A 14,319-nucleotide genomic window follows, 5' to 3' on the forward strand; every position below is an offset into this window, starting at 1 on the left:
ATGGTCTCCCACTCAGAGCTGAGGAAGCTTTCCTACTCAGCAAATGCTGTATGTTTTGATGTTGACAGCATGGTCATCAGAGAAGAAGGAATTGGTGAGCTAGCCAAAATCTGTGGTGTAGAGGATGTGGTGTCAGAAATGTAGGGATAGCATTTATTCACTTTACGAAATGATAAAGAATTTCTTTTCTGTTTTTTTTTTTTTGTTTTTTTTTTTGAGACAGAGTCTCACTCTCTTGCCCAGACTAGAGTGCAATGGCACAGTCTTGGCTCACTGCAACCTCCACCTCCCGGGTTCAAGCGATTATCCTGCCTCAGCCTCCTGAGTAGCTAGGATTACAGGCGTGTGCAACCATGCCCGGCTAATTTTTGTATTTTTAGTAGAGACGGAGTTTCACCATGTTGGTCAGGTGGTCTCAAACTCCTGACCTCGGGATCCACCCGCCTCGGCCTCCCAAAGTGCTGGGATTACAGGCGTGAGCCACCGCACCCAACCATGAAATGATAAAGACTTTCTAAAGAGTGGCTGTTTTGGATGAAGTGCTAGACCCTGGCTATGGAACATGAGTACTAGGCTTTTTCTTTCATTCCTTAGAGCTAAATTTGATATATTCATTCATTTATATAAATATTTATGGCAAACAAATATGGATAAGACATGTTCTTAGCTCGATCAGGGAAATGACAACCATCACTAACCAAAGAAGATGGCCTGGGAGGTGGGGTCCAAGTGTCCAGCGGCTTTGTGTCATAGTTGAAAGTGTGGCCTTGGTGGTTCCCTAGAAAGGTTCAGAGCCTCTTGGTGGATCCTGGGTCAGAGCCCCTCCCTCCCTCCCTCCCTCCTGCCCTCCCGCCTCCCGTCCTGCAGCTGGGCACCACCCTCTGCAGCCCCAGTCCCCCAGTAATGCACCATGTCATTTTCTTTCTTTTTTTTTTTTTCAAGACAGTGTCTTGCTCTGTCACCAGGCTGGAGTGCAATGGTGCAATCTCGGCTTACTGCAACCTCCACCTCCTGGGTTCAAGCAATTCTCCTGTCTCAGCCTCCCAAGTAGCTGGAATTACAGGCGCGCACCACCACGCCCGGCTAAATTTTGTATTTTTAGTGGAGATGGTGTTTCACCATGTTGGCCAGCCTGGTCTTGAACTCCTAACCTCGTGATCTGCCCGCCTCGGCCTCCCAAAGTGCTGGGATCACAGGCATGAGCTACCACGCCTAGCCACCATTTTATTTTCCACTTCCTTTCATGGAAGAACGGTTAGCCTTTGGTCTCTTTCTTGATTTATGACAGCTCATAGCTTTCAAGAAAACTACCTATGAATAGACTGTGTAACTTTTTTTTTTTTTTTTTTGAGATGGAGTCTCTGTCGTCCAGGCTGGGGTGCAGTGGCACGATCTCATCTCACTGCAGCCTCCACCTCCCAGGTTCCAGCAACTCTCCTGCCTCAGCCTCCCAAGTAGCTGGGATTACAGGTGTGCACCACCACACCTGGCTGACTTTAGCATTTTTTTTAGTAGAGATGGGGTTTCATCATGTTGTCCAGGCTGGTCTTGAACTCCTGGCTTCAGGTGATTTGCCCACCTCAGCTTCCCAAAGTTTTGGCATTATAGGCGTGAGTCATTGCGCCCAGCTTGTTAATGTTATTTTCAAGCAAAACTTCAAAAGTTTATTCCAGGGCCTTGCTCTCATAGCAGCAAAGCCTGTCTGTTGCACAGTGGGACTCTTGGTAGCATCTTCCTGTTGGTGGATGTTGTGCAGACCCGGGGCAGTAAGGCATGTTAACCTCAAGGACAGCGGACCTGGCTGGCCTGACTTTTGGGTCTCCCTCCTAGGACATGGCGAGCCATGGGCGGGGCAGTGCCTTTCAAATCTGCTCTCACGGAGCGCTTAGCCCTCATCCAGACCTCCAGGGAGCAGGTGCAGAGACTCATAGCAGAGCACCCCCTACACCTGACCCCCAGCATAAGGTAAGAGGAGCCCCTGCTCCAGGTGTATTTCAGCACCAGTGTGGGAGGGGAGGGCAAGTCCTCCTGAGAGCATCTAACTATTGCTTTAGAGCGCCCTCTGGGTGGTTTATTTATTTTCATTTTTTAAAAATTTTATTTATGTATTTATTTATTTTATTTTTTGAGGCAGAGTCTCGCTCTGTCGCCCAGACTGGAGTGCAGTGGTATGATCTCGGCTCACTGCAACTTCTGCCTCCCTGGTTCAAGTGATTCTCCTGCCTCAGCCTCCCGAGTAGTTGGGGTTTCAGGCACCCACCATGCCAGGCTAGTTTTTGTATTTTTAGTAGAGACAGGATTTCACCATGTTGGTTAGGCTGGTCTCAAACTCCTGACCTCAGGTGATCCGCCCGCCTTGGACTCCCAAACTGCTGGGATTCTCCTGCCTCAGCCTCAGGAGTAGCTGGGATTACAGGCACCCACCACCACACCTGGCTAATTTTTGTATTTTTAGTAGAGATGGGTTTCACCATGTTGGCCAGGCTGGTCTCGAACTCTTCACCTCAAGTGATCTGCCTGCCTCGGCCTCCCACTGTGCTGGGATTACAGGTGTGAGCCACCACACCCGGCCTATTATTTTTTTTTTTAGAGTCAGAGTCTCATTCTGTTGCCCAGGTTAGAGTACAGTGGTATAATCATGTCCCACTGCAGCCTTGAACTCCTGGGGTCAGGTGGCCCTCCCACCTTAACGTCCTTAGTAGTAAGGACTACAGGTGCATGCCACCATGCCCAGCTAATTAAAAGAAATTTGTGTGTGTGTGTGTGTGAGGGTCTTGCTTTGTCACCCAGGCTGAAGTCCAGTGGCATGAACACAGCTCACTGCAGCATCAACCTTCTGGGCTCAAGGGATCCTCCTGCCTCCGCTTCCTAAGTAGCTGGGACTACAGACATAGGCCACCATGCCGGATTTTTTTATTTTTTATTTTTTTTATAGACACAGGGTCTCACTACGTTGCCCAGGCTGGTCTTGAACTTGTGGGCTCAAGTGACCGATTTTCCCACCTCAGCCTCCCAAAGTGTTGGAATTATAGGTTTGAGCCACTATACCCAGCCTTTAAAAAATTTCTTGTAGAGATGGGGTCTTGCTATGTTGCCCAGGCTGTTCTCAACCTACTGGCCTCAAGTGATTTTCTACCTTGGCTTCCCAAAGTGCTGAAATTAAAGGTGTGGCCTGTGTGGTTCTTTTGGCACTTACAGGTGGTCTTTCTGGCCAGTTGTGTGGTCCTGTCTGTTTCTGCCTTTCCTCTTTCTCCAGGGAAAACCTAAGCTTTCCTTGTTTGTCCTCATCTTGTGTTTTTCTGGGTCCATGGGCACAGTAGAATTCTGGGACGGCGTGCTAAAGCAGCCAAGCCCTACCCATTGATTTCTAAGTGCATTTAGAAAAACACATGTAAGGCTGGGCATAGTGGCTCACGCCTGTAATCCCAGCACTTTCGGAGGCCAAGGCAGATGAATCACTAGGTCAGGAGTTTGAGACCAGCCTAACCAATATGATGAAACCCCGTCTCTACTAAAAATACAAAAATTAGGTTGGGCACGGTGGCTCACGCCTGTAATCCCAGCACTTTGGGAGGCCGAGATGGGTGGATCACCTGAGGTCAGGAGTTCAAGACCAGCCTGGCCAACATGGTGAAACCCAGTCTCTACTAAAAATACAAAAAAGTAGCTGGGCATGGTGGTGGGCGCCTATAATCCCAGCTACCTGGGAGGCTGAGGGGGGAAAATCACCGGAACCTGGGAGGCAGAGGTTGCTGTGAGCCAAGATCACGCCAGTGCGCTCCAGCTAGGGTGACAGAGCGAGACTCCATCTCAAAAAAAAAAGTAACCGGGCATTGTGGTACGGGCTTGTAATACTCAGGAGTCTGAGGCAGGAGAATCACTTGAACCCGGGAGGTGGAGGTTGCAGTGAGCCGAGATCGCACCCTTTCACTCCAGCCTGGGTGACAAGAGTGAAAATCTGTCTCAAAAGAAAAGAAAGAGAAAAACATATATAAAACATTAACACCCCAGGCAATATACCTTGTCAAATATACCTCAGGCAAATGCATTCAGGAGAAGAAAATGTATCTTAGTTTCCTCTTTGTGTTTCATTTTTTTTCCCTTTTGTATTACTCAGTGTTTGGTTGTATTTTATTTTTTCAGGGAACTGGTAAGTCGCCTACAGGAGCGAAATGTTCAGCTTTTCCTAATATCTGGTGGCTTTAGGAGTATTGTAGAACATGTTGCTTCAAAGCTCAATATCCCAGGAACCAATGTATTTGCCAATAGGCTGAAATTCTACATTAAGATGTTAATTGTAACATGTTCCCTTTCTTAGCAGTTCCATTATTCAGTATTCTGGGTAATGTCTGTTGGAATGCAACTTAAACAGTCACATCAGAGTTAAATATTGAGATGAATGGTTCTCTTAATTGAAGTATTTTGCCCTTTGGTACCCTTTGCTCAGCAAAATAGACTTAGGTCATCACCTGTCCTAGCTTTATTATCTATAACATCACCTGTCTGTACATAAATGTCTGCATTTCGTGAAACATTAATTCCTACATCGCCCCTATGACTTACTTTGCTATATGTTGTATTTCAATTTTATGGGAGCTTCTATGCATTTGAAGCAATTTAGACTCAAGAAGGAGACTTTTGGCTGGGCACGGTGGCTCATGCCTGTAATCCCAGCACTTTGGGAGCCTGAGGCAGGGGGATCACTTGAGGTCAGGAGTTTGAGACCACCCTGGTCAAAGTGGTGAAGCCCCAACTCTGCTAAAAAAAAAAAAAAAAAAAAAAAAATTACTGGGCATGGTGGCACATGCCTGTAGTCCCAACTACTTGGGAGGCTGAGGCAGGAGAATCACTTGAAGTTGGGAGGTGGAGGTTGCAATAAGCCGAGATCACGCTACTGCACTTACACCCTGGGTGACAGAGTGAGACTCTGTCTTTAAAAAAAAAAAAAAAAGACAGAGACTTTAGAAGGGAGACTTTTGTTAACGGATTACTGAACTACAGCTACCCTTGGGGAAGCCTCCTGTCCGCTTTCTGGTCCATAGCCGTGCCACAGCTGTTATATTATCTCAGATCTCCAGTTATATCAAGGAGTGACTGATAGTGATATTCTTTTTTTGTTTTTTTTTTCTTTTTTGAGACAGGGTCTCTGTTGCTCCTGCTGAAGTGCAGTGGCTCGATCTCGGCTCACTGCAACCTCTGCTGCCTGGGTTCAAGCGATCCTCCTGCCTCAGCCTCCTGAGTAGCTGGGATTACAGGTGCCCACCAACACGCCTGGCTAATTTTTGTATGGCGCCAGACCATAGTTTTGTTTTAGACGGCTGATTTATCCTATAATCCCAGCACTTTGGGAGGCTGAGGCAGGAAAATCGCTTGAGCACAGAGGTTTGAGACCAGCCTGGGAAACATAGTGAGGTTGAAATCTCTACAAAGTAAATAAATAAAATAAAATAAAAACAGCTGATTTAGAACTACATAAGATTTAAAACAGGAATTACACAAAAACAACTCTCATTACAAGATAAAAATTAAATAATAAAAACAAATTCAATCTTGTTGTATCAACTGACTTTATGCAAACCCAAGAAAAGTTATGAATAAGGAACTAAAAACCTTTTAAAACTTTTAACAATGCCTTATCCCTGTAGTATGGGCACCATCTTTTAGCCTAGGTGTGTGCTCAATAGGTTGGTTTCATTTCCCCAAATAATACCATCAACAACTCATAACCGAGATTTTAATATCATTTGATACTTTATATACTAGTTCCTGATACATTACCTTATTTAATCCTCATAGCAGCCCTGTGAAGTCAAATATTATGTTTTGTTCTGTTTTGTTTTTCTTAGACAGAGTCTCACTCTGTCACCCAAAGTGTTGGGATTACAGGCGTGAGCTGCCGCGCCCGGCTGATATTTTATTTTTAATAAATAATGGAAATTGTTCTGAATTCAAAAGGCACCAAAGGGCATGTGGTGGAATTAAATCTTCCTCCCACCTCTAGTTCAACACTAGAGACAAAGTTACCCCTGGATACTCTATGAATTTTCCGAATGCTTTCTGAATGTATAAACTTATATATGAATATAATCATTTCCTCACACAAATGGCAATTCATAATACACACTGTAGGGTGTGTTATACTTTAAGTGTCTTGGAGATTGTGCTATATCAAGACTAATGGGAAGTCCTCGGTAACAGCTGCGTGATGTTCTTTGTAAGAATGACACAACTAGGGGCCAGGGCTCAGTGGCTCACGCCTCTAATCCCGGCACTTTCGGAGGCTGAGGCAGGGGCATCACTTGTGCCTGAGAGTTCAAGATCAGTCGAGGCAACATAGCGAGACTCCATCTATACAAAATATACAAAAATTAGCCGGGTGTGGTGCTGCACGTCTGTGATCCCAGCTACTTGGGAGGCTGAGGTGGGAGGATCGCTGGAATCTGGGAGGCGGAGGTTGCAGTCAGCTATGATCTTGCCACTGCACTTCAGCCTGGGCGACAGAGCTGACCCTGTCTCAAAAAGAATGACACAACTAACTGGTCACCTACTGACTAATGTTTAAGTTGTTCCCAATCTGCTATTCAGGCTGCAGTGAATATCTGGATATATGATGCTTTTAGGTGGGTTTGTGTATTTGAGAATCACAAAAACATCTATATATGTGACTAGTAGCACTGCACAATAGAAGATGAGTTATTAGTTCCATAGGCATTACATGGTGTGCATTCAGATTTATTATAACTGCTGTTAAAAATGTTATGAGGAGGCCAGACATGGTGGTGCATGCTTGTAATCCCAGCACTTTGGGAGGCCGAGGCGGGCGGATCACTTGAGGTCAGGAGTTTAAGACCATCCAGGCCAACATGGTGAAACCCCGTCTCTGTAACAATACAAACATTAGCCTAGCCTGGTGGTGTACATCTGTGATCCAAGCTACTAGGGAGGCTGAGGCATGAGGATTGCTTGAACTCAGGAAGCAGAGGTTGCAGTGAGCCAAGATCATGCCACTGCACTCCAGCCTGAGTGACAGAGCCAGACTCTGTCTCAAAAAAAAAAGGCCAGGAACAGTGGCTCACACCTGTAATCCCAGTACTTCGTGAGGCCGAGGTGGGCAGATGACTTGAGGTCAGGAGTTCAAGACCAACCTTGCCAACATGGTGAAACCCCATCTCTACCAAAAATATAAAAAGTTAGCTGGGTGTGGTGGCGCACGCCTGTAATCCCAGCTATTTAGGAGGCTGAGGAAGGAGAATCATTTGAATTCTGGAGATGGAAGTTGCAGTGAGCCAAGATCATGTCACTGCACTCCAGCCTGGGCAACAGAGCGAGACTCCTCAAAAACAAAAAGGCCAGGCACAGTGATTCATGCCTGTAATCCCAGCACTTTGGGAGGCCGAGGTGAGCGGATCACGAGATCAGGAGTTCGAGACCAGCCTGACCAACGTGGTGAAACCCGTCTCTACTAAAAATACAAAAAACAAATTAACTGGGCATGGTGGCCGGTGCCTGTAGTCCCAGCTACTCTGGAGGCTGAGGTGAGAGAATGGCATGAATCCAGGAGGTGGAGCTTGCAGTGAGCCGAGATGGTGCCACTGTACTCTAGCCTGGGCGACAGAGTGAGACTCTTTCAAAAACAAACAAACAAAAAAAACCTAGAGGATGGGTTAATGGGTGCAGCAAGCCACCATGGCATATGTATATCTGTGTAACAAAACTGCACATTCTGCACGTTTCCCTGAATTTAAAAAAAAAAAAAAAAAAAAAAAGCCAGGTGTCGTGGCGCATGCCTGTATTCCCACCTACTTGTGTGGCTGAGGCAGAATTGCTTGAACCTGGGAGGCGGATGTTGCAGTGAGCCAGAATCGCAGCACTACACTCCAGCCTGAGTGATAGAGCGAGACCCTGTCTCAAACATAAAAAGAATTTGTAAAAAACAGTAAGAGGAATTCCCATACTCTACCCACAGATCCTTCTATTGTAAACATCACATTTAACCCTGGAATAAGAAATTAACATTGATGCAGGATCCAATCAATAGATTTCATTCAAATTTTGCTAATTATATCATGAATGTTCTCTCTCTGGCCCAGGATTCTATTTATCTAGAATTACTCTTCACATTTACTTGTCACGTTCTTCAGTCTGGAACAGTTCTGCAATTTTTCAGTCTTTAATGATCTTGGCATTTTTTTTCAGTACTGTCCTGTTATTTTACAGACTGTTCCTTACCTAAGGGTTAGTTGATGTTTCCTTATGATTTTTTTTTTTCCCAAATTTTTTAAAGACGGAGTCTCGCTCTCGCTCTTTTGCCCAGGCTGGAGTGCAGTGGCGCTATCTCTGCTCTCTGCAGCCTCCGCCTCCTGGGTTCAAGTGATTCTCCTGCCTCAGCCTCTGGAGTAGCTGGGATTACAGGCACCCACCACCACGCTGGGCTAATTTTTGTACTTTTAGTAGAGTTAGGGTTTCGGCATGTTAGCCAGGCTGGTCTCAAACTCCTGACCTCAGGTCATCTACCTGCCTTGGCCTCCCAAAGTGCTAGGATTACATACATGAGCCACTGCACCTGGCCTGATATTTTCTTATGTTTAAATGCAGGTTATGGCCGGGCGCAGTGGCTCATGCCCGTAATCCCAGCCCTTTGGGAGGCCAAGGTGGGTGGACCATGAGGTCAAGAGATTGAAACCGTCCTGGCCAATATGGTGCAATCCTGTCTCTACTAAAAATACAAAAAATTAGCTGGGCATCGTGCTGCACGCCTGTAATCCCAGTTACTCAGGAGACTGAGGCAGGAGAATCACTTGAACCCGGGAGGCGGAGGTTGCGGTGAGTGGAGATCACGCCACTGCACTCCAGCCTGGGCTATAGAGCAAGACTCCGTTATCAAAAAAAAACAAAAAAACAAAAAAAAACCCAGGTTGTTCATTTTTGGCAAGAACACCAGAGAGTATGTGTCCTTTTCAAGGCATCATAGGAAGAGTCACATGATGTCAGTTTTTCTCATTCCTGGTGATGTTAACTTTGTTCACTTGGTTAATATTTGCCAGATTGCTCTACTTTAAAGTTACTAGCTTTTCTTTATATTTAATAAGCATTTAATAAACATTTTGTGGGAAAATATGTGACTGTTCTGTTTTTCATCATAACAGTGCCTACTAATTTAAGCATCCATCGATTTTGTTGTTGTTTTTGACACAGGGTCTCACTGTGTCGTCCAGGCTGGAGTGCAGTAGCTCAATCACACAGCTTACTGCAGCCTGAACCTCCTGGGCTCAGCTTCTTATCTCAGCCTCCTGAGTAGCTGAGACTTCAGGTGTACACCACTATGCCTGGCTAATTTAAAACTTTTTTTTTTTTTTTAGAGATAAGGTCATGCTATGTTGCTTGGGTGAGTTTCAAACTCCTAGGCTCAAGCAGTCCTCCTGCCTCAGCCTCCCAAAGTGCTGGGGTTACAGGCATGAGCCACTGTGCCCAGCCCATCAATAATTTTTGCCTGAAACAATTATTACTGTGATCTTTGTATTGAAAGTCCTCCATGGATCTGTTGCGTGCTTACATGTCTTGCTGTGTGTGCCAAGAATGCAAGGCCCAAGAATGCTCTTTATTTGGGGCTTTTCTCAGAGTTGTTTATACAGCTACTAATCTTCAGAGACAAGTTAATGTTTCCTCCTGGACAAAGAGCAGGCTTGCCCACTGCTTGGTATAAAAACAATAGATTTCAGCCTGGCATAGTGGCTCATGTCTATAAATCCAGCATTTTTTTTTTTTTTTTTTTTTTTTTTTTTTTTTTGAGGCGGAGTCTCACTCTGCTCACTCTGTTGCCCAGACTGGAGTGCAGTGGCGCGATATCGGCTCACTGCAGCCTCCATCTTCTGTGTTCAAGTGATTCTCCTGCCTCATCCTCTTGAGTAGCTGGGACTATAGGTGCCCGCCACCACGCCTGGCTAATTTTTGTATTTTTGTAGAGACAGGGCTTCACCATGTTGGCCTGGCTGGTCTCAAACTCTTGACTTCAGGTGATTTGCCCCCCTTGGCCTCCCAAAGTGCTGGGATTACAGGTGTGAGCCACTGCGCCCAGCCATCCCAGAACTTTGGAAGGCGAAGGTGGAGGATCCTTTGAGGCCAGGAGTTCGAGACCAGCCTAGGCAACACAGTGAGACCCCATCTCTACAAAAATAAAACAATAAACGAGGTGGGCAGATCACCTGAGGTTGGGAGTTCGACACCAGCCTGACCAACATGGAGAAAACCCATCTCTACTAAAAAAATACACAATGAGCCAGGTGTGATGGCACTGTAATCCCAGCTACTGGGGAGGCTGAGGCAGGAGAATAGCTTGAACCCAGGAATTGGAGGTTGCGGTAAGTCAAAATAGCACCATTGCATTCCAGCCTGGGCAACAAGAGCGAAACTCTATCTCTAAAAAATAAAAAATAAATAAAAAACAATAAAAAACAAAAACACAAACAGTAGATTCCCCGAGCTGAGTGTTCCTTAGCTGTAATCCAAACCCACCGTCTTTGAGGCATCCATCTGGGTCATGTCGTGTTACCCCATGGAAGTTGGAGGGAAAAGGGAAGTGATGCAATTATCCTACTGCCTGTGCTGCTTGCTGTGCTGTAAGCAATAAAGTTCTTTGAGACAGGAGACTTGTTTTTTTTTTTTTTTTTTTTTTGAGACAGAGTCTTGCTCTGTCACCCAGGCTACAGTGCAGGGGCACGATCTTGGCTCACTGCAGCTTCTGCCTCCTGGGTTTAAGTGATTCTCCTTGCCTCAGCCTCCTGAGTAGCTGAGACTACAGGCACGCGCCACCACACCCAGCTAATTTTTGTATTTTCAGTAGAGACAGGGTTTCACCATCTTGACCAGGATGATCTCGATCTCCTGACCTCGTGATCCACCTGCCTCAGCCTCCCAAAGTCCTGGGATTACAGGTGTCAGCCATGGTGACTGACCTATTATCCGTGCTTGGCCAGGAGTCTTGTTTCTTAGGCCACATCCATAAAACAAGCAAGAGGCTGATGTATTAGTTTGTAAGTAGGGTAAAATCAAATCTCAAACCTAACAGTTTGCAAGTGGTAATTTTCTATTCATTTTTTATTTCATATATATTTTTGAGATAGGGTCTCACTCTGGTGCCCAGGTTGGAGTGCAGTGGCGTAGTCACTGCTTACTGCAACCTCAACCTCCTGGGCTCAAGTGATCCACCATCGTGCCTGGCTAATTTTTTTTAGAGACAAGGTCTCTGAAAAGCTGTGTTGCTCAGGCTGGTCTTGAATTCCTGCCTCAAGCGATCCTCCCACTTTGGCCTACCAAATTGCTAGGTAGGATTCAGAAGTGAGCCACTGCACCTGGCCAATTTTCTGCTTTCATCATTCATTTTACACTTATTGGTTGGAATTCTGCTGTAAGGAAGAACTTTCCCTTCTCCTCCATGAATGAGTGAATGAGTGAATGAATTTGTATCAGTATGGATTCAAGAATTCTTTTTTTTTTTTTTTTTTTTTGGAAACAGAGTTTCACTCTTGTTGCCCAGGCTGGAGTGCAATGGCGCCATCTCAGCTCACTGCAACCTCCACCTCCCGGGTTCAAGCGCTTGCCCTGCCTTAGCCTCCCGAGTAGCTGGGATTACAGGCATGCACCACCATGCCCAGCTAATTTTGTATTTTTAGTAGAGATGGTGTTTCTCCATGTTGGTTAGGCTGGTCTCGAACTCCCAACCTCAAGTGATCTGCCTGCCTGGATTATAAGCATGAGCCGCCACACCTGGCCCTTTTTATTTTTTTTTTTTGAGATGGAGTCTCACTGTGTCACCCAGGCTAAATAAAGTGCAGCGGCGCAATCATTAGCTCACTGCAGCTTTGAACTCCTGGGCTCAAATGATCCTCTCACCTCAGCCTCCCAAGTAGCTAGCCTCAAGCGATCCTCCTGCCTCAGCCTCCCAAAGTGCTGGGATTACAGGTGCCAGCCATGGTGACTGACCTATTATCTGATTTTAGCCAGCAATGTTGTTTTTCTTAATATTATTCTTACACTGTTAATTAAATGTGATTTAAATAATCTTTTAACTCTCAGTTATTATAGATGAAACAGCCTGCAAAAACTCACCTTACTTTGTTTATTCCATAATCTTTGTCCTCCTAATTTTTCTATTGCATCATTTCTATATTGTCAGAGTAGATAACATTTACATTTTGTTTTTTCTCCCCAAAACCTGGGTTTGTTTAGTCTTAGTTTTGCAGTTCTATACACTCAGTGCTCCTGCTTGTCCCTTTGCTGAAGTTCCCTTTGCTATCCATTGGTGAGTAATGTTTATTCATTAGCAGTTTCCTCAAGAAAAACATTCCCATGGGAGGCCGGGCACAGTGGTCCATGCCTGTAATCCCAGCACTTTGTGAGGCCGAGGCGGGCGGACCACCTGAGGTCGGGAGTTTGAGACCAGCCTGACCAACATGGAGAAACCCTGTCTCTACTAAAAATACAAAAATAGCCAGGCGTGGTGGCACATGCCTGTATTCCCAGCTACGCAGGAGGCTGAGGCAGGAGAATCGCTTGAACCTAGGAGGCAGAAGTTTCGGTGTGCCAAGATCACGCCATTGCACTCCAGCCTGGGCAACAAGACGAAACTCTGTCTCAAAAAAAGAAAAATATTCCCATGGGAAAAATATCCTCAGAATTCCTGTATGTTCAAAACTATCGTTTCTAGCCTTTGTGTGTGAATGATGGCTTGGCTTGTTTTAAAACAAAAAATCACTGGCTCATACTTTATTCATTTATTTTTTTGAGACAGGGTCTTGCTCTGTTGTTCAGGCTGGAGTGCAGTGTCACGATCACAGCTCACCGTAGCTTCCACCCTGGGGCCCAAGCCATCCTCCCACCTTAGTTTCCCAACAGGTGTGCGCCACCACGCCCAGTGAATTTTTTTTTTTTTTTTTTTTTTGTAGAGACAGGGGTTGGGTGGGTGGGGGGGTGTCTCATATTGCCGAGGCTAGTCTTGAACTCCTGACCTCCAGTGATCCTCCTACTTTGGCCTCCCAAAGTACTGTACTAGGATTACAGGCATGAGCCACCACGCCTGACCTGTATATCTTTAAATATTTATTTATTTATTTATTTATTTTTAGAGATGGGGAGTCTTACTCTGTTGCTGAGGCTGGCCTTGAACTCCTGGCCTCATGTGATCCTCCTACCTCAGCCTACCTAATAGCTGGGACTACAGGTTCAAGTCACCACACCCAGTTAAATACTTATTTGTTCTAATGTTTTGGTTATCTTCATTGGAAATTTCAATTGTGCATGTTGGCTGTCTTTGGTCTGTCTTCTATAGCTATATATATAGCTATATATATACATATATATATATATATATTTTTTTTTTTTTTTTTTTTTTTTGAGATAGAGTCTCACTTTATCGCCCAGGCTGGAGTGCAGTGGTGCTCACTGCAACCTCCCCCTCCCAAGTTCAAGCAATTCTCTTGCCTCAGCCTCCCAAGTAGCTGGGATTACAGGTGTGTACCACCTCGCCTGGCTAATTTTTGTATTTTTTGTAGAGACAGGGTTGGTCTTGTTGGCCAGGCTGGTCTTGAACTCCCAACCTCAGGTGATCCACCCACCTTGGCCTCCCAAAGTGCTGGGATTACAAGCGTGAGCCACTGCACCTGGCCAACTATCATTTTTTCTCTAATTACATTTAATTCTTTTGGTTTATATTGTTTGCTTTTCTCATTTTTATCCATATTGGTTAGTATATTTTTCATAGTGTCCACTTTTATTTTTGCTCCTTTTAGCTTCATCTTCACTTCTGTGATGGTTATTTTACCTGTTTTTTGGAGATGGTGTCTCAATATGTTTCCTAGGCCGGATTTGAACTCCTGGGATCAAGTGATCCTCCTGCCTCAGCCTCCTGAGTAGTTGGCATTATAGGCACGTGCCACCATGCCCAGTGTGATAGTTATGTTTTTTCCTTCTACATCCTTTTTTTTTTTCCCTTTCGAGACAGGGTCCCATTCTGTCGCCCAAGCTGGAGTGCAGTGGCATGAACATGTCTCATGAACTGCATGAACTGCAGCCTCAACCTCCGGGGCTCAAGCTTTACTCCTACCTCAGCCTCCTGTGTAGCTGGGACCACAAGCACTTGTCACCATGCCTGGATGATTTTTTGATGTTTTGTAGAGACAGTGCTTCACTTTGTTGCCTATGCTGGTCTTGAACTCCTGGCCTCAAGCAATCCTTCTGCTTTGGCCTCCCAGACTGCTGAGATTACAGGTGCCTGGCTCCCTTCTGCTTCTTTCCTGGATTTTGTCAGTTTTGTCTTATTTTGTC

The 14,319-nt window shown here is 45.4% G+C and overlaps 1 protein-coding gene across 1 annotated transcript in view; it reads left to right on the top strand.

Annotated features, from left to right (window-relative positions):
• LOC144340194 (phosphoserine phosphatase-like) overlaps positions 1-14,319 on the top strand; it is a 22,644-nt gene continuing 8,325 nt past the window's right edge. Inside the window, exons 1-3 of the mRNA XM_077998169.1 lie at positions 1-140; positions 1,831-1,965; positions 4,144-4,297. Coding sequence (XP_077854295.1) covers positions 1-140; positions 1,831-1,965; positions 4,144-4,297 — 429 coding nt within the window. The remainder of the gene's footprint in view (positions 141-1,830; positions 1,966-4,143; positions 4,298-14,319) is intronic.

Source organism: Macaca mulatta, chromosome 3 (assembly GCF_049350105.2).
Source record: "Macaca mulatta isolate MMU2019108-1 chromosome 3, T2T-MMU8v2.0, whole genome shotgun sequence".
Lineage (NCBI taxonomy): Eukaryota > Metazoa > Chordata > Mammalia > Primates > Cercopithecidae > Macaca > Macaca mulatta.